Source organism: Monodelphis domestica, chromosome 1, assembly GCF_027887165.1.
Source record: "Monodelphis domestica isolate mMonDom1 chromosome 1, mMonDom1.pri, whole genome shotgun sequence".
In the NCBI taxonomy this organism is placed as follows: domain Eukaryota; kingdom Metazoa; phylum Chordata; class Mammalia; order Didelphimorphia; family Didelphidae; genus Monodelphis; species Monodelphis domestica.
Genome location: NC_077227.1, coordinates 115,315,725 through 115,336,312, shown reverse-complemented (window position 1 = coordinate 115,336,312; position 20,588 = coordinate 115,315,725). Strand labels below are relative to the sequence as shown.

At 36.3% G+C, this 20,588-nt stretch overlaps 1 protein-coding gene across 10 annotated transcripts in view; it reads left to right on the top strand.

Annotated features, from left to right (window-relative positions):
* Positions 1 to 1,749: 1,749 nt before the first annotated feature.
* Positions 1,750 to 20,588, top strand: part of BTRC (beta-transducin repeat containing E3 ubiquitin protein ligase) — a 199,435-nt gene continuing 180,596 nt past the window's right edge. The window contains exon 1 of one of the 10 annotated variants that reach the window (XM_007479150.2): positions 1,750 to 1,984. In XM_007479150.2, the coding sequence (XP_007479212.1) occupies positions 1,937 to 1,984 (48 nt within the window). In that variant the 5' untranslated portion in view covers positions 1,750 to 1,936. Of the gene's footprint in view, positions 1,985 to 2,063; positions 2,082 to 2,251; positions 2,406 to 3,510; positions 4,257 to 20,588 lie in introns of those variants that run through there. The other 9 variants (XM_007479144.3, XM_007479143.3, XM_007479148.3 and 6 more) reach the window with 9 other exon arrangements.

Below are 20,588 nucleotides of genomic sequence, written 5' to 3'. Positions count from 1 at the left end.
TCTCCCCCTTATACCCTGAAAGAAAATACACTTTAGGATTGATGAACATGGAACCCCTTTTTGATCAGCCCTGCATGATACACATAACTCATTGGTTTTACTCTTCAGAGTAGAAGGCTACTCAGGAATTAAATGGTGGAATTTTTTTTCCAGAACTCACTACTTTAGGAAACGCCCTGAACTTAGGGTCACCTGAAACTTATGGTCACCAATGAGATAACCCCCAAAGATGGCTCTTCCCAGGAATTTCCCTTCTTTGGCTAGAAGGCTAAATGTTGAGATTATATAAGCAGCCCAGAGAATTCCCTTTCTCTCTCTCCCATCTTCAACCTGCCACACAAGGGTCTAGAGTTCCTGAACATTGTCCTTAAATTGCACTTTTGGTCTGAGCACCTAACTCTGCCTTTGCTATGTACTTCTATAGGAAATCTATCAGTAAGCTGGTTCCTGTCACCTTGAGTTGAGAATATTAGCTTTCATTGATCTCTTTTTTCCATATACCTGCAAGAGTATATAACTACTTCTACCCCAAAACAGCCATTTCTAGATCTTGATAAAGGGAATGGTTTTTCTTCTTCCTGGAACCACACCTGCTCTTCTGTGTACTAATCTCTCGTTGGCACAGGAGACTGCAAAAATGATGCCTGAGTGACCTGATGGGACTATTAGCTTTCTTTTATAGACAATAGAAATCAGAAACTCCTCCTATAAGAATTAATCTTCTTGAATTCCAGGTAGCCAATCATCTTGGCAGTAGCTTCTGTGTCCTCTAGGTACCAGTGGGTATGTCCCACTCTCTGAAGAGAGGTTCTACTCAGATTACTCCCAAGGGTTCATAACTTATCAAGTTGATGAGTTGGTGAGTTGAGAAAACTCATCAAATTCATCAAGGACTGCTCTAATCATCCCCTCTTCTACAGTCTTGCTTTAATTCACCAATATCATATATACATACATATGGTATATATATTTATATGTCAGTGTCAATGTTGGTCTTGGGCTTGCCTTTAAACAGGGTTATTTTGTCTTAGGGTAGAACCAAATTCCAAAATGAGGCCTTCCTAGAACTTAAAATCACATTAAAAATAGCTAAAATACCATGGCACTCTGACTTACTGTAGTCTCACGTATTTCTACCACATAAAGTCAGTTCACAAGCAGCAGTTTGGCTTTTGATCAGAGCTGTACACTTTGGTCATGAATCAGGTATGGCTTCCCAGAACTAGAAAGCTATTTCTAGTGGCAAGACTTGGCCTGCTTTGGGGAATAGAGACCTGAATCTTCAAGGCTGGGTGATGATTTTCTTCCAAGGACAGGGAAGGTATTTAGGCTGGTAAACCAAATGATGCCTAAGCATTCAGTTGCCTTCTCACAAACTTAATCTTAAGTGGATAACAATCCTTTTGATACAGTACAGACTTATGAGGTTTCGAAGGTATCCAGACCCCCAAACCTGAGTTTGAAGAGCTCTTAATAAGAGTGACATGGTCGCCATCTTGTGATAAAGTCCCAGGGCGAATTCCCCAAGCTTTCCCCAGTAACCAAGGTGACACATGCACTTCCGCCACCCAGAAACCGAAAAACTACATTTCCCATGAGACTTAATTTCAACTTCAGGTGGGCGGGCCTCCCTGGACCACTCCCCGTAGGGAAATAGCGGAGCTGGTCTAGCGCAGGGATTGGTGGGTGTCGCAGTTCCTCTCGTTGCCCCGCCCTCCACCGCGATCAGACCGAGAACTACCTATCCCGTGAGCCCTCGGGCCCGCGCCTGCGCGCGGCTGAGCCGGTTCTCCCTTGCCCCCCTGCCGGTACCCGGAGAGGTAGGGAGAGGGCGGGGGGAAGGAAGAGGAGGCGGGATCCGGGAGCTGCGCTGGCTGCGGCCTGGCACGAAGGGGGCGGCCCTGGCGGAGCTGAGACCCAGCGGCCCCCGGTGACTATGGACCCGGCCGAGGCGGTGCTGCAGGAGAAGGCGCTCAAGTTTATGGTGAGGAGAAGGCGCGGGCCGGGGAGCAACTGCGTTGGCGGCGGGAATAGCAGCCGCGTCGTTCTCGGCTGCGGCTTGGGCCTCGGCCGCTCGCCTGGTGAGGGGGCAGCGAGACTGGGGTCCGGGGGCGGCCGCAGCGGCGGGGGCGGTGGCCGGACGGGTCCAGGCAAGCCGGGAGCTGGGGGCCTGGGCCCGGGGAAGGGGGGGGGGGGGTCGAGAGTAGTAGCTCCGCCATCTTGTGGAGGAGAGTCCCAGTGACAGCGGGGTCCCGACGGAGGGGGGCTGCCGGTGGCGCGCGGGGCGACTGAGGGGACAGAGAGAGCGGGCCAGTTCCTGGGGAAATGGAAGGTCGCGGGGGCGGCCGGGGGCCGTTGTCGGCCAAGCCGCGCTGGCGACTCTCGTCCGGTGCGGGGGAGGACAGGTATTGGGGGGCCGAGTACTGGATGGAGCGGGAAAGGCCGGACGCCAACGGCCGCGGGGCTGCGGGGAGTTAGCCGGGCTCCCGGGGAGGTCTGGGGCAAGGGGGTCACCAGAGACAGGGGCACCGGCACTCGGGAGCCCTGAGCTAGCCAAAGACAAGTCAAAGACAGGAGCTAGTCTCCGAACGAACAGGGGTGGGGATTAATATTGTAACGGAACAAGTTGATGATCTCTTAAGTAGTGAGGATAGTATTGACCAGAACAAGGTCAGCGGCGAAGGGGGTGGGGGTGAGGGGTGCGGTAGGACAGTTTAGAGGCTACTAAGATTAGGGATAAATGCTTACTTCGTGGGAGGAAAGGCAAGGCTTGGACATTCTCAAAAAGGACTGAGTCGTGGAGACTCTTCCTAAGTGTTGCAGAATGAATTAGGGAGTGCTGGAGTGGAGAGAGGTTAGGAAATACTGAAGAAAAAAGGAGTGGGACTGTGGAATGGGAAAAGTGATTATTAGATCTCCTTGTCCATCAGAGAGTATGGGATATATTCTTTGTTACATATTTCTTTAACTTTGTGTCATGCTAGACTTGTGCTGTAAAGTGTTAGGTCAATTTTGGGTGGTTTAGCATTTGAGGCTTTTAATCTCATTGCTCTTGGCTATCCCACGTACAAAACTTCAGAAGTTAACATCAGACTTTGTAGTTATTGCTGAGGAGTGATAATGAAAAAAAAGAGTATAGATAGACTTTATTTGAGTTTACTAATTGGTCTTTAGGAAATCAATACTATTTACATGAGTTTCTAATTTTTTGAAAATTGAGTTTGGAATACTATCAGCCCTAACCACATTCTTTGAGTGAGTAGTTGCTATTTCCAGTGTTGTTTCCTGGAATAGAGTAACAATAACTATAAATTAAAATAACATTAACTTAGTAGATAATAGACTGAAACATTTTTGTTTTGTTTCAATGCATTCTAAGTGATTTTGTAACATTTGATGAAAGTTCATTTGATGGGAACTTATGCTTTTACACAACGCAATTAAAAATTATTTAAGAACATAGAAATCAGTTGATAACATCTAAAAGTCTTTCATTTTGCAGATATAGAGTAGTGAACAGAAAACTTATATTTACAGTTAGAGAATATGGAAGTCCTGGCTCCTTTACTTACTACCTATTTGACCTTGGGCAATCTTGAACTCAAGTTTTCCCATCTGTTTACAGAGAAGGGGCTGAACTAGATGAACTTTCATTTCCAAATCTATGAGCCTATGATACATTTTATTTTTACTTTACAAGGCAGGAATTATATATATATATACACATCTGGCCAGCTTATAGTTTTTAAAGTTGGGAAGTTAGTCATTTAGTTTCTGTTTTCTCCTTAAAGGCTAGAATCTTTCTATCAACTTAAGACATTTTAAAGAAGTAATATAATTTACAGATCACAAACACATATTATGAGATCATCTACTTCAGACAGCAATCTAAGAACATTCTCTATTACTTGGTCTCAGTTCTATGCCAAAGGGTAGGTCATGTTAAGTTGTGGCACCTGAATTAAGTTAAACTCCTAAATATGAACTAGAATTGATTATACCTTACTTTATACCTGTCAGGGTGCCTAATACTATTAAATTGAGTCACTTCCCATGAGATAATAAGCTCTTTGGACATGTGCTCAACTTCTGATACTTTCCTTTTGGCACTACCAGCCATTGTGAGTTTTGCCTGAAAGGAAACCCAAGTGGTCACCAAGATGTAGAATAGAGACATACTAGAGCAGAGAATGGAGACCTAGAAATTTAGTATTCTAGTTGAGGGCTGTAGCAAGCAGTCTTTTACATGAATCTGGGTAAGTCAACTTCTCTTTGATCTCATTTCTCATTATGAGGTCTTTGTTTACTAGTTCTAACTTTTGAGCTCCCTTAATGATTCTGTGCTTCCAAAATCTTAAAGGATGTGAATGTAATACACAAGAATTTAGTCCCAATGTTATGCGTACTAAAATTAGTGGGAGCATTCCATAGAAAAATTTAAAGACTTGATTTCAAATTCTTGCCTTCAGCTACTCTGGAACCTTGGGCAAGTCATTCTTTGAGTCTCAATGCCACTATGTGTAAAGTAGAGATTTTAGATTAAATCTTTAAGGTGTCTTCCAGCTCTGACATCCTGTAGTTCCTAAAGTATCACTTTGAGCAGATGCACAGGACTTGGCTCATAGTAGGTGCTTAATAAATACTTGTTGACTTGAGTAGGAGAATTTTAAGACAGAAGAAAGAAAATTTCACACCGTTAATTGTTACTTCAAAATAATTAAAATGCAAATGGATTTAAGAAATGTTTAGATAAATTTGTGAGTGATAGATCTGTAATGTAGTTTAGGAATGTATTGTTAAAAGTTTGGAGAATACCTGTAATCTAATGAAGTAAAGGCCAAGAACAACCACCATGTTACAAAGCTATCATGATGTCACTGTCAAAATAATGGTATGGGTATATTTTGGTGCATGATATAAATTCATATATCTTCTGCATGATGATAGTCAACAAGCCTGACTATGAGGAATTTTTATATATTTTTATAGTAATAATAGCTAGCATTTATATAGCACTTTAAAGCTTGCAAAGTACTTTACAAATATCTCATTTCATCCTCACAACAAACTTGGGAGTTAGGTGCTTCTATTATTCCCATTTTACAGATGAGGAAACTGAGGCAGACAAAAATTTATGTGCCATGTATAGGATTACACAACTGGTAAGGATCTGAGTCCAGATTTGAATTTGGAACTTCTTAACTCTAGGTCTGGCACACTATTCATTAGGCTACCTAATAGCCTCCAATACTCTGCACTGGGTAATCAGGTTTATTCTCTCTTCCCTCATTCCTTTCCCCAAATGATGAATTATTTAAAACCATTTTTGCACAGATATTATGGTTTCCATATTTTAATAGTTAAATTTTCATTGAAGAGCTAAAATTGTAATATTGAAAACTTTGCCTCCAAAGGTTAAAAATGAAATTGACAATTTTACACAAATTTAAAACCATGAATATTGTTTTTTTTAGAGAAAATTAATTACAAGAAAACTTTATCTGTACTCCTGATATTGAATTGGTTGTTACTTATCTGAGGTCTAGACTGAGGTTTAACTTTTCTTCCTTTATGAAAGGTTTGCCACAGATGAATGGTTTAAAGTTTATAAAGTGCATGTTTAACCTCGTTAAGGAAACATTGTTTTAAAGCACTTTAGAAGTACTAGTTTATAGTAAACCAATAATGGTTTTATTAGGAGTCATAATCAGAGCAGATCCCTAGGTACTTTTACAATTTGTCAGGAGGAAAAAAAAAGAGCCCTTCAAGAAAGCTATAACAGCACTGGAAAAGAGAGAGAGGACAGTTGACATAGAAGTGTGTAGATCATCCATTTAAGAGCTGGAAGAGATCTTGGAGGTCATAGGATCTTTTTTTGTGGCCTCCTCACCCGCTTCATTTTATAGATGAGGATGGAGAAGCCATCATCATCACTTAATGTTTAAGTGACTTGAGTCACACAGACTAAGTATGTGTGCCTGAGGTAAGGCTTGAAAATGATAAAAGAAACAGAAGCCAGCCAGGCTCTGTGGGACAAACTTAATAAAACTTAGAAACTTACTAAGACTTAGAAAGACAAGCCAAGAAAAGATAAGATTGGCTTTTTAAAAATTGCAATTATGAATAAGATGAATGTGAAGTTCACTAAATCCCCAAAATTGAAGTCATTTTAGATCAAGTATATATAATTAGGGTACTACTTATCCTAAAAGGTAATGCAGACTGAAAATATAAAGAAATTTAAGAAAAATTTAGATAAATTTCAAGTTAAGCTCTACTGGTTTATTAAGGAAGTTGGAAATATTTATAACCTTTGTAGGTTGAGGCCCTAAAAAGCAATCATGCATTTCAAAAGCTACATAATATCTTTAGTTCCATTATCAGAGAGAATACTAAAACTAGATTTCTGCTGTTTGTTTGTTTTCTGTAATGATAGGTACCATTGTTTAGGATTCTTTTGTATTCTTAGTGCACAGTAATTTGCATATACTGGGTGCAAACTACTTGGGAAAAGCAATAGTGGTTATATTTTGTAACAGTAGTGGAATTTCATGTATGCTTTTACTGACATCAACCTGACTTTCTTGGACCAGATAAAACTAGATAAGAGTTGGTTTCCTCCACTAAGTTATTTTTCTGTCAGTAGGGTACCAGATTTCATGCCATACACATAGTATTTCATTGCTTTTGTTGTGTTTTTAATTATGTGGTTTTTAAGAATAGATATTACTCCAAGGAGACATGCAAAATTGTATCTTTTAAAGAGCACACTGCAGTGACTGTTGTAGATATTACAACAGCTGTTGGTGTGGGTAAATGAAGCCTTTCAGGGATTAGTCATATTCTGTGAAATAAGGATCAGTTGCCTGAGATTGTAAAAGAAGGGATAATGCAAAAGAAAGTACTGCAGAAAATGAAAAACAATGCCAAGAACCCAAACTGTTGTTGTAAACAGCCTAATTAGTCCTCAGAAAATAAGCAATAGAGGGACTTGATAACTGGAAGGCTTGTTCCTATTTCTGCTAACATACTCCAGGCTTTGTACTATCTTACCTTTGATCAGTGTTTGTTCTTCATAGCAGTGGTTAGCTATTTTGTTTCTAAACCTACTATTCTTCCAACTTGAGGGTTGGTAAAGAGTAATTTTTACTTAGGAGACTCACTTTTTCATTTAACTCTATGCCAAAATTGTTATCAGGTAACTAATATCTAGACATCTTCCTCAGACTAAAATATCTATTTGTCAGAATGTTTTGGATATTATTTATCTCCATTGGTCTGGAAGTCATGTCTCCATTATGGTAATTATGATCTGAGTTAGCTGAAAATTGAAAATATTCTAGAATTACAGAACTTCCCAAAGGGAGCTCCAGCATCATGAACTTGTACTATACCTCATGTGATGAAATGTTAAGAAATTTAACCATGAGTTGGAAATAAAGTTTTCTGTGGCAAGAGAACCAAACTGATTTAAATGCCTTTGAAAATTCATGGCCTGTAATTATGCATAGACGCGGAAAAATGAACTAACTGTTCATCAAAAAGTACACTTATTATCCAGTGTGTTAAGTGTGGTTTTATAATGATGAGTTAAAGAATATATTAAAATCTTTTGAACCCTTACAATCTCCTCTTCAATTCCCTACTCCCAAAATTGGAGGGGAAAAGACAAGACAAACTTTTGTAATGAATGTTGTATTCAAGCAAATACTAAGAGATGTAAAAAAAAATAGTTGTAGTTAAAGGACATAATTCATGTTAAGAAGCTTTTTTAAAGATGTAAAAAGCTGTAATATTTGTTTTTTGCCAGTTATATTCATCTGCCCTAGCTAATCTACACAACAGTGTTGTAGATGTCAATAAATGTATTGAATAAATGATCCAGTATGTCTTTTTGTTGTCATTAACTAGTTTAAGATGCTTTTTTGTGATGGAAATGACAAAACTTCATGAGTTTAGAAACATAGTTATGTCTTTACCCATTTTGTCTAGCTTTCATTATTCCGAATTAGTGAAATGGATTATGATGTCCAGAGATTAAGGGAATTGAAAGACTACTCTTTTTTTTAATTAAAAAAAAATTCTGAGTTTAGCAAAAATACAACAAATAAAACAAGCATTTCCATTTGCAAAGTACATGAAACCTCAAATCTATTTCTTACCTTTTCCCTTTTAAGTATATAAGAAATTTATTGTGTGATTTCAAAAGCTGTCATGATTGTTTCCTTCTTCTCTTCCCTTCTGTTCTCTAATGTGTATTTTAAAAAATATTCTTTATTGACCCTCTTTTATTTGGCAACTCTACCATTTCTATTTCTCTGCCCCCCCCCCCAAATGGGAAGGTGAAGATGGGCAAAAACACTTGTAGCAAATATGCATAGTCAAGCAAAACAAAATTCTACTTTGTTCTTGGCCAACAATATGCATCTTATTATGTACAAAATAAATTTCTTTGCAAGGTAAAAAAGTAGATTGAAATTTAAGCAAGTGATTAAAAATCACCAAAGATCAATCCTCAGCCATCTTGTTTCTTTTCTGGCTACTCCTGTGTAGTAATCTTCTTGATCTGCAATGGTTGAGAATTTACCAAGAGATCAAGAAAATTTCAAACATTTGAGAAATTTCTCTCTCATTAGTCTACTAACATCATAATAATAGACTTCCTCCTTCTTACTTGAAGAGTTCCTCTCTTCCTTTGAAATACAACTCAAGTACCTCATTTTACCCTTCTACAAAAAGTCTTTCTGATTCCTTCAGAAACTAATGACTTCCCTTCTCAAACTACCTTGTATTTAATTACTTTGTTTTTATATTTATATTTTTTCTGTATAAGTTTGTATGTGCCCTTGTTTTCTTTTTTTGCTCAAATGTAAGCTTTTTGTGGGTTGGAATAGTTTCATTTATTTTATTTGTATCCTGAGGGCCTAACATAATACCTGGAATGTGGTAGGTGCTTAATTAATACTTGTTGATTGATCATCAATAATCATGAAATTAGTCAACCTTACTGATTTCCTTTTTTATTCTCTTGCTTGATTCGTGTTCATGGCTTATTGTGTCTTTTAAATAAATTTGACAAATTCTATTGGGATATCGAGTCACATTTTTCCTATTTTTGTAGTTTTCATTTACTATCCAGATTTTTTTCATTACTAAAGTGGAAAAATGTGTAACAGAAGCAGATCTCTTTCATAAACTCACATCCTCCAAAATATTTAAAAATACTCCTACATTATTTAAATTTTTTTTAGTTATGTTCAGAAATATGAGTAGAAGAAAAGAAATTTTCTTTGTTAGAAGTCAAGATCACTAAGGGTTTTATTCATATGAGTTCAATCTTATTATAATAAATAAACTCCAAAACAACAGTTATCATTATTTACAAGTCTTTTTGTAAAATAAAAGAATTTCTAAATTTTAGTTATTTGCAAACACTATATGATAGTTTTTACCAAAATTCCACCTTTATAGATGAAGAGTAGAACAGTGTAAGTACATGTCAAGGCTTAACAACTTGCTCTTCACTCTAACTTTTGAAGAAGTCATAATTACTAATATGACCATGAAAAATAACAGCTCTCTGGAATTGATGCCATCTATACTTTCTTAGCCAATCAGGGAAAAGATTTTTTCCTTAGTTAGCAGTATAAATATCTATAGTATTTGAAGAACATAGGGCATGGTGCAAGATTTTAAAGATACCATTGTTATCTACTCTAACAAGAAAAAATGAGAAATTTGACTATGGTACCTTTCTGGGTCTTTATCTATCTTCCATTGCTGGCAGAGACCTTTTTAGAATTCATTTTTAGTGACTGTTGGCTTGGGCACAGTGTAGTACTGTAGCTCCTTGAAGTCAGAGACTTTGTTTTACTCATGTTTGCATCTCCTCTAGTGCCAAGTAGAGAAGAGCACTTTGTACATTGTAGGATCTTTAGTTCAATTCCACAGATATCTTAAGTGCTCATGGTATGTAAGACCCTGTAGGTGCAAAGAGACAAAAATAGTGCTTACCCTTGATGAGTTTACTTTCTACTGGTGGATCACACATATGCAAATAGAAGAAAAGGTAATTGTTGTATGTATGTATGTATGTATGTATGTATGTATGTATATGTACGTACTATATGTGTATATGTGTGTATATATTCGTAAATAAAATACACAGTGTATGTGTATAGACATATATACAGAGAAAGTAATTTAAGGAGGGAAGAAAGCATTAATGATTAAGAGTAGAGGGTCCAAAAAGAGGTTTGTGGAGGGAGTGGTACCTGAACTTAGCCTTGAAAGAATAAAGATTCTGAAAGGCAGAGACAAGAGAAGTGCATTATGAGCATAAAATACACAGGTAAAGATAGAATGAGTTAGGGTCATGACAGTGTCACAGAGTATTAGATTGAGAACTGGCAAGTAACTCAGAAATTAGGCTTAGAAAAGCTTAGTGACTTGCCCAAGGGAGTAAATAGCTGAACTAGAATTTTAACTCGGTTCTCTGTCTTCGAATCTAGGAAGATTATTTTGGTAACTGTGTGGAGGATGAAAAGGTGAGTAGGGAGACATTGAAAGCAGGGATACTTAATTGATTAACTAGTCCAAGAGGTGTTGAGGGCATCTCTAGGGTGGTGGCTATGATGAAAAGAGGGATGTAGACAGAGGGAAGACACAAGAATTATATCAGTATTATTAACCTTACTAACAAAGAGGATGATAATGACCTCAACAGAAATAAGGAGACTTAGGGAGAGAGTGAGTATTTAGGGCAATATGAGTTCCATTATAGATGTATTTGAGAGATGCCAGTGAGAAATTGAGGTGGAAATGTTCAACAGGCAGCTCAATATATTAGACAATCATCTGTGTAGAAATAATTTAATCAAAGAGAGCAGGTAAGACCACCAAAGGAGATTATCAGTGTAAAGACTTTGAGGGGATAACCTCGCTTAGGGGGCATGGATAAGATGAGCCATCAAGGGTGCAGGAGTAGGCAGTCATACATCTGAAAGGGCATTGAATTGAATCTGTTTTACATCAGATGGTTGTTTTTCAACATCTTAAAGATACTCTATGATGGTATGATTGATAAGGTGTGAATATGAATAAATTAATTCCTTATAATTTTTGGAGTAAAGACCAGGTATAAGCTATAGGTTTTATCCCATTAAAACTTCTGTTCAGTTATGATTAAAGGTATTTTATAATACCTTTCTTTATAGTGAACAACTGATTTTCAGTTGTTTGTGAAACTTTCATCTCAGGATTGTGAGTGTCATCAGAAGTTGCAGAAATAATCACCCCAGGATTTCAATGTATGGTTTCAGTTCAATGATATGCTGTTGAAGCATGTACATGCATGTATGTTTCTATGCACTCACAAGCACCCACACATGCACACACACATCAAACATACCCTTGACTTTGAACTACATTGCATAATTTGCTTATCTCCTCGCCAGCAGGGATCCCTAACCTTTTTTATGTAATGGACCCCTTTGGTAGTCTTGTGAAGTCTATATTTTTAAATACATGAAATAAAATTCATAGGATTATGAAGGAAAACAATTATATTGAAATATAGTTATAAATTGTTTTAACTGACACTGGGTTGAAAAACCAGTAGTAAATCTGATAAAGGCCAGAGTTAAATTTTATTATAGAAACCCTATCCAAAGTCAGAATTTTCATATCTCTTTCTCCATTATGTCACTTTGTTTGACATCATCAATCAGTGACCTGGAGGTCAAAAACCACTGAGATGTGCAGGTATAGACAAAGCGACATAATGGAGAGAGAGATTCCTTTTACACAATAAGATACATAAAACTGAACGATGACATTGAGGTTCCTTGGTTAGGCAGCACATTTTCTAATTAAGCAGTAATTATCATTGAAGTATTACAGTAAATCAAAAAGGCAGACAGATTGAGAAGAGGTATTATTTATTAATCCAGTGACAAAACAAAACAAAAAGGCTATAGCTGTGGTATTCCCTAAACTGTTTACTGACTGTTGATCTATGGCAAAGATTCACTCATCTGGAAGGTATAAATTTAAAAAACAGATTCCTAACCCTTTGTCTTGCACCTTCTACCTCAGACTTTCATTTGATTCTTGATTCTCATTCTTGAAAAACTAAGTCAGCCACTGTAGAAGGGAAAACTGTCCAAGTTAGAGAATTCATCTACATTACCATTTTAGCTTCAGAAACAATACTTTAAATTTCCAAGTGATGGAGAAATATTGGACCTATTCAAATACCCCATCAACAACTCAACCCAGTCCTACTGATCATTGGTTGGCCCAGCAGCACATCTGACAGAATAGACTCAGAATGAAGTCACTTTACCTACATTTAAGTAGTATTCCTCTAAAAGCCTTTTGGGGTGAATGAGCATTGTTGTGTGTTTGGTTTTGAAAGGATGGCAGCAGGATGTGCAGATCATTGTTTTCCTCCAAAGTTAGACTACTTCACATACAGGGAAAGATAACAAGCTCAAAGTATTTTAAGCATTTCCTGGACTGAGCTTAAATGGATGGCAGGAAAATGACCAGAGCACACCTATGTGCAAGGTGGGCTGGAGGGGCAGGATAGGGTTTTTTGAGCAGACTTTTAGCTGGCTTCAGGTCCACATCAGAGGCAGATAGCAATAAGACAGAGAATGTGAAAGTATGGCATGCCCTTTTTAAATACTGATCTTCTAAAATAGAGGCCAGAAACAGTTGATACAAAGAAATGAGATGAATATAAAAGTTCTTGGCAAATTTATGAGGCACATTAATGATTGTTGCAAGGTTTTGATATGAAAGAATTTGTGTAGTCACCTGAAGTTTTGTATAGCCAGTCCTAAACTTTTTCTTTAATTTCTCTGCATAAATCTGTTTGGTTAAAAACCTCCCTCCTAGATTATAAATTCCATAATGGCAGGGATCTAATCATAATTATTTCTGTATCCTCCAATGCCTGGAATAGCATTTTGTATGTAGTAGGAACTCAATAAGGGATTGCCTATCTCCCCAAAATTACCTCATCTGTATTTTGTATGTATTTATACATGAACGCCTACGTCCTTTTCTCCTTCATATAGAATAGAATGAAACTCCTTGAAGTCAGAGAGTATACTTTGATTTTTGTCATTGTATCCCTTAGCATTGTGCTTAAAACAAAGCAACTGCTTAATAAATGCTAAATGAGAACTCAATACTTAATTCAATGAGTATGTATTGAGGCCCTGCTTTGTACAAGGAGCTATATTCTTTCCACACCTCAATTCACTTTGTCTATATTGTTTCCTATAGAAAATTGAAAACAAGAGTAAGTTTCCATTTAGGATACTGTTGTAATAGTTCCCTGAAAGATGTTTTGAAGGCTCTTTTAACAAGTCTATGCTAGTGACCTGATAATTGTGTTTGTGGCTTTTTTTTGAAATGTTCTGAGAGCTTGTCAGCAAAATATGAAGTAGGCCTTGTGGCAGTGAAAGATGGAAAAGAGTGACTTAACAACATTTATTTGGTCCTGGTGGCCTTGATTTTGTTTGATATTGATTGAGCCTCGAAGCTTTGAATAAAGGAAGCAAGAGTATAAAGATGAGGAAAAGTTATATATTACTTTTTTAAAATGTGTTTTTAAGGTGAAATAACACCACCCTCCTCAAGAGTAAATAATTACTATAGTATTTTGGACTTAGCTTTAAGATCATTAAAATGATTTTGTATCTTGTTACAGGGAAGTTTATCTAGAGAAAAAGAAGGTATGAGTTCAGATTTCTTTAGAAAGCTTTTTTTTAACTAGCCCCACCAAAGATATCTTAAATTTTAAGGAGACAAATTTATCATTGATTTAAGGCTTTATTTAATGCCAAATTTAATTAATTAATTAATTTATGCATGAATTTAATTATTTATTTAATGCCAAATATAATGAACATGAATTTTAGACCAAATACTTGAAAAAGATGTATTTTTTATGTTCTTAATAGACCCTCTGATCCCTTTTAAAATCAGTATATTTAGTACATTCACACTCAAAAACATGGAGTATAATCTCAATATTTTAAATTATTATAGAGGTTTATAGTTGTATGTTTGTCTTAATGATATTTGTCAATTGTATTTCACTCTAATATTTTAAGGATCTATACCTTCGTCATTGTTAGTATTCTGTGAATATCTCTTAGATATTTAGCAGATTGTGTTTGAAAAAGCTATTATTTTTGAAAAAAGTTACTGTCCTACATTCAGTCTAGTGATGAGCATCTCCAAATTTAGCTAGGCTGGTCCTCAAGATAACAACTGTTGTTTATCTGTAGGTCTACTTTTCCAGCTTATTTAGACCTTCTAGACAGCTTGTGCTCTACTAGATAGTCTTTGAGAATCCAGATCCATCTCCATTCTTTGAATGAGTCATTGAATAGGTAGAACTTGGGAAGAGAGGTATTGGTCGTAACTGTGAATTATTGGATATTGAGACATTGGTCAGGAATCTATATAGCTCTTAGTTAAAATAACATACCATAGTAGATGATGGGCTTTATGAATCAGGAAGGCCAGAATTCTAATGTTTTATACTTAAAAAAGCTGTGTGACTCTAAGCAATCTCTCTGAGCCTCAGTTTTCTCTTCTTTAAAATGAGGGACTTAGACGACTTCCAAAGTCTCTTCCAGTTCTAAATGTGTGATCCTATAAACATTATTCCTTTGGGAAAATATGATTTGTTTTATGATACAGTAATTCAAGGGGGCTTCAAAGAGTACTTATGAGGTGGTTTGCTCAGTGTTGGAACAAATTACTATCTGCTAATGCTCCTTGAATTCTATGTTATTTTCATTTGATTCCTAATAGTAATTACATTATGAAATGAGACTAAGGTTCTCAAAACCCTATCTAGTTAATTTAATTTGATTCACCTTAATATAGTTTGGAAAAGATAATTTTCAGTAAAAAAAATTAACATATTACTAAAATTTTTTTGAACAAATTAGTTGTAATAACAGTAAATAATCTCATTCTCATTCTTTTTTTTCTGACCTTTCTCTAGCCTTTAAGTTTATGATCACTTGCATGATATTCTTTTGCATGTTTAGCAGGTAGATATTGATTTTTAAAATTTAAAAATCTTTTTTGTTGATTTCTTTTATTTCCAAATATATCCTTCCTTTTCCCTCTCCAGAGAGCCATTCCTAATAACAAGGAATTTCTTTAAAAAAAGGAGGAGGAAGAAAAGACAGTTTGGCTTAACTAATCAACTCTTAGCTTCCTCTTATTGTTTATGTACTTTTCCATACCCATAGTCTTACCACTTCTCCAAAGAAGGTGGGAAGTAATTAAACCAATCAGATGACCTAGAAAAAAAGCAGCCCATGTCTTTAAAGGTTCTTCATACCTATCCATATTCATGCATTAGAGTTTGAAAATCAAAGTGGATAACAAGTATTTTGTTAGTGAATTGGAAAATAGAAACTTTTTCTCCAGTTTGTGTCACTTGATTCTAAGCAGTCATCTAAATCTGGTACTTACGCTATTTAACACATTCCTGTATGCACATGCTATTGGATATTAAAAAACTATAGGAGTTTTATGTTATAGCTTGCCCTTGGCCAGCTTTAAAAATCTTTTAGGACATTTCAAGGTTCTTAAGTGTTTTAAAACAGAATCTTGTGAATTAAAAAAAAAAAAAATATATATATATATATATATATATATATATATATAAAGTCACCACCAGACATTAATCACTTATTGATGAATTGTGGCTATTGTTCATTTCCTCATTTGGATCCCTATTTCTTTCGTTGTGTTGTGATAATGTGCCCATTACCATGTTGGTTTTGCTTTACCATTTTTCTTTGACGAAAAGGGGGGTTCTTTTTTGGAGAGTAAATATTGGGAGAAAAGTGTATATTGGTAAATATGTTGTGGAAAGAATAAAAAAAATCAATAAAACTTTTAAAAATGTAGCTACAGTATATAACTATATATTGTATGATCAACTGAGATGTTGATTAAATGTCTTATAAATTATACTATATAAGATTGCATAGGATAGTAGATTTTTTTTTTCCAAAGAAGCTGCTTCAAATGGTTCTGTTAAGTGTACAAATGTTTCTGATGATTATCTTTTTAATTAAAATGAGAAATCTTTGTTTAAAGTGGCATTCGTTTTTTACGGCCTGTTACAGTCTCCGTAACAATCATTTCTTAAGTCTGAACGTTTTATTTCCAGGAATCCATTTATATAAAACTATGTTTAGACTTAATTAAGGAACGATTCTTACAAAGCTTGTAAATAGCCAGGAAAAAAGGGACCGAAAATAAAACTGACATTCACACTTAACAAAATGATTGTTACAAGGTATGTAATATGCTATAAAAATACAATAAAGCCCTTTTTATAAGAGTTCATATTTTTCTATCCTTGTTTTCAAAGGTATTTAAGAAAAATATCAAAGCTCTACAAAGTGACATCTGTTTTGTTGAATGGACTAGTGACAAGTTCAGTTGTCTTTAATTGATAACACAAAAAGCTATACCTGTTGTGTTCATCTGAATTGTGTTTAAAGTATTTTATGATCAGTTGTGTTGAATTTAGACTTTGATGTTATATCACAAAGAAAGAACTATACTAGGAATTAGAAGAACTACATTTTCATTCTGGCTCTTCCAAGAAAACTAGTCATGATACCTTGGGCAAAGAAATTTCTCTTTAAAAGCATTAATTTCTTGACTTAAAAAATACAGATTATAAGACAGATGCAATGAACATTTATTAAGGCTTATTTGATATTTATATATAAAGTTTATTGATCAGTCAACAAACATTATGTGCAAGATACTATGTATGTTATGTACTGGGAAAATATGGAGCAAAAAAAGTCCTTTTCCTTGAAAAGTTAAATTTTAGTGGAAGACTACATACAACATATACATATATAGAAATGTAATTATGAAGTCATTTGAGGGATATATATATATATAGAGAGAGAGAACACTAACAAAGAAGAGAGATGACTTAGGAAATATCCCTGTAGAAGGTGAGATATTCAAGGAAGTTAGGGATTCCTAGAGGCTGAGGGGAGAATGCATTCTTAACCTGGGGGATAGGTAGCTTCCACCAGAAGAGTGGAGTTGGGAGATGGAGCCATAGGATTTAGAACTGGAAGGGATCTTAAAGACTATCTAGTCCAGTAATGGTGAACCTTTCAGAGACCCTGTGCCATGCCCCCCTCCTGAGACCTTGTGCCACAGACCCAATAACCACCCCCCCACTGTCTTACCCCAGAGAGGTGAGGAAGCACTCCTATTGGGATGCTGGACAGAGAGGCAGTTGAATTGAGGACATTTGTGGAGAGGGGGAGGAGAGTGACCTGAATGCTCTGTTCCCCTCCCAACTCTGCTATATGTGAAGCACTCCCATGGGGCTGCTGGGCAGAGGAACAAGTAAAGTGAAAAAAATGTCCTTAGCACAGTGGTGAGGGGGAAGGGAGCATCACCCCAAATCCCTCTGCCTTTCTAACAATGAACTCTGGCAGGCAATGGCTCACATACCCACAGAGAGGGCTCTGCATGCCTTTTTTTGGCACATGTGCCATAGGTTCACCATCATGAATTTAGCCTAATCTCCTTATTTTGCAGAGGAGGAAATTGAGATCCAGAGAGAGAAAATAACTTGGCTATGGCCATATAGGTAGTAAACAGCAGAGCTAAATACTCTGATTCTGAATTCATTTTTTTTTCAATGTACAATGCTGCCTATCCCATTTCCCTCTTAAGTGTTCTGTTCATCTTAGATTTCAACTACTGTGTCTCATTCACAAATCAGGGGAAAATATCTCATATGTTCTGATTTTTGGTTCAGGAATCATGGCAACTAGAATGGGACACTTCCAAGAGGGTTGGGGAGAGAATCAGAACGGTTGGTATCCCTTTGGACTCTCATATTTTTGTTTTCAATCCTGTCACATCTCAGAAAATTTACAATCATGTAAATAAGCAATTTGAGTGGGTCATGATAGATACTTGAATGGAGGTACACTGTGTATCTTTCATATAATTACTCCCAACAAAAACCTGAAATTCACATCAAACTGAATAATGATAAAGAAATCCAGTGAGAGAGGACATCCAGGTGGCTCAATAAATTGAGAGCCAGGCCTAGAAACTTGAGATTCTGGGTTGAAATCTGACTTCAGATTCTTCTTAGCTGTATGACCCTGGGCAACTCACTTAACATCCATTGCCTAATCCTTCCACTCTTCTGCCTTGGAACCAATACACAGTATTGATTATAAGGGGGAAAGTAAGGGTTAGAAAGAAAAGAAATCTAGTGAGAACCTGTAGAGACTTTCTATACCGGAATTGTGCAATAAAAGTCAGCCAAAAGCCCATGATCAATAGAAAATGAGACTCTCAAAACATTATTATAGGCAAACAAGCTTGTAACTTCCAAGCACAGAGACTGTCCAGAAAGGTTGTAACTACAATGCTCTTTGCTCTGTCTCTAGTGGTATAAAGAGTGGAGGGTTTCCTTAGGAAAGCCCTAGTGTCAGAAAGTCATAAGACTTCTGGAAACCCACAGGGGAGATTTTGGAAACACTGGGAAGTGTCAGAGCTCAAACCAGGACAACTTTGGCTCAGTGGTCCTTTGTACTCTCTCCTGAGATGCCATAGAGGGATCTATAGAACCAACACTTTGGACCTTGAGGATCTCCAACTCTGGGAAGTAAGTCAATGCAGGAACCCAAATAACCTAGATGAGACCAAATAAGGCCAACAACCCCGTTCAAAAAAAATCAAAGAAGGGGGCAAAGCCTAACTGGGATGAAGCTTCAATTCAGAAGCTGTAGCTAGAGAGAAACCACAGAAGATAACAGCCAATATAAAAAAAAAAATTATTGTTGATTTAGAGGTGCTCAAAAATCCAGCCTAGAATGAAGTAACTCCATAATAACTATAAGCAGAGACTCAAAAGGAAAAACACCAAATTTCCATAACATTACATGGGTGTCTAAAAAAAATAGAGCAAGAAATTTTTTAAAAAGAAAAGAAAGCTCTTAAGGAAAGAATTTGAAGGAGAATAAATAGCTCAGAAGAAAAAATATCAAACCTTGCTCAAGTAATAGACTACCTGAAGATTACATTAGAAGAGACAGAAGTCATTGATTTTACAAAACAAAAATATGAGAAAATCAAAAGACACCCCCCCCCCCAATTTTAAAGAAAAGTGACTAAGAAAACTGACTTGGGAAACAGGTCAAGGAAAACTATGTTTTTTTTTTTTAAGTCTCTGAAAAACCATGTTTAAAAAAACACAAACAAACCTGGATATACTATATTTTAAGAAAGCATAAATGAGAACTGCCCAGATCTAGTAGAACCAAAGGGCAAAGTGAAGATATAATCCATCTCTCACTTTCTTCAAGATATTAAAAAAAAGAGTCAAATCCAAAATTCTAAAATCAAATAAAAAATATTGTAAGCATTCAGGAAGGAGGAGTTCAGATACCAAATAACAGCAGTCAGAACCACACGGTTTCTATTTTAAGAAGAGAGAAGAACTTGAAATTCAGTATTATATGAGGAAAAAGATATAGGCTTACAACCAAGAAAAACTTACCCAGCAAAGCTGAATATAATCCTATAGGAGGAAGAAAATGGATCTGTAATGGTTTTGAGGACTTTGAAGCATTCCAGTTGAAAAGACTAGAGCTGGGTGGGAACTTTGAAATTTAAGCACGAGTCAAGAGAAACCTAGAAAAATTAATTTATTTGAGCATTTGGAAGGGGCTGTAGCATGATATATATTGGTTTTTACATTTTTGTTTCACTAATAAACAATAAAAAATGTTGTCTCTCTTTCCTGTCCCTCCCCTCTCCTTGAGAAGGTAGGGGAAGTATGATAGATGATATACTACTGTCACTGTTCTGATTTAAGAAGAAACAAATGTTCCTTCAGAATGCTAATGTTTTTAAAGAGTGCCAAAAGGATAAAATAAGAAAAATAGAGGCAATGGACTGGTTCTGTTCAGCAGATTTAAAGAGAGTTAAGAAAAGGAAATGTAAAAAGAATATATTCTTATAGAAAGGAAGAAGAGGATGGAAACTGCTATTTCTTGTAATTAGAGTATGAGAAGAACATTCTAAAATGGAGGAGGCTATGGGGAGGAGGAAGCATCAGATAAGCTTCACTCTTATTTAAATTGAACAAAGGAGTGTTGAGTGTGGAAGAGCACACAAACACACACAGATTGGTATGGAAATATGTCAGATTTAGAATCAGAAGGAGGAAGGGGAGGTGTCATTTACAAAGAGGATAATCCTGAGGAGGGAATAGTCACCAGCAAAATAAACTTCCTAATATTCAGGAATAAAAATTAAAAGTGTAGAAAATAACAAAGAATTGGAAACTAAAAGATACCTATCAGTTAGGTTGTGGCTGAACAAACTGTAGGATGTTTTACATCCTGTCTAGTTGTCTATACAGGCCACCTACTCTACTGTCTATTTTCTCTCCATCAGAATAGCTTCTTTTTGTGTGGGACTTTCTGACCCATGTATTTGGTTGCTAGGGAAGTTAATCTTATCAACTTTGAAAT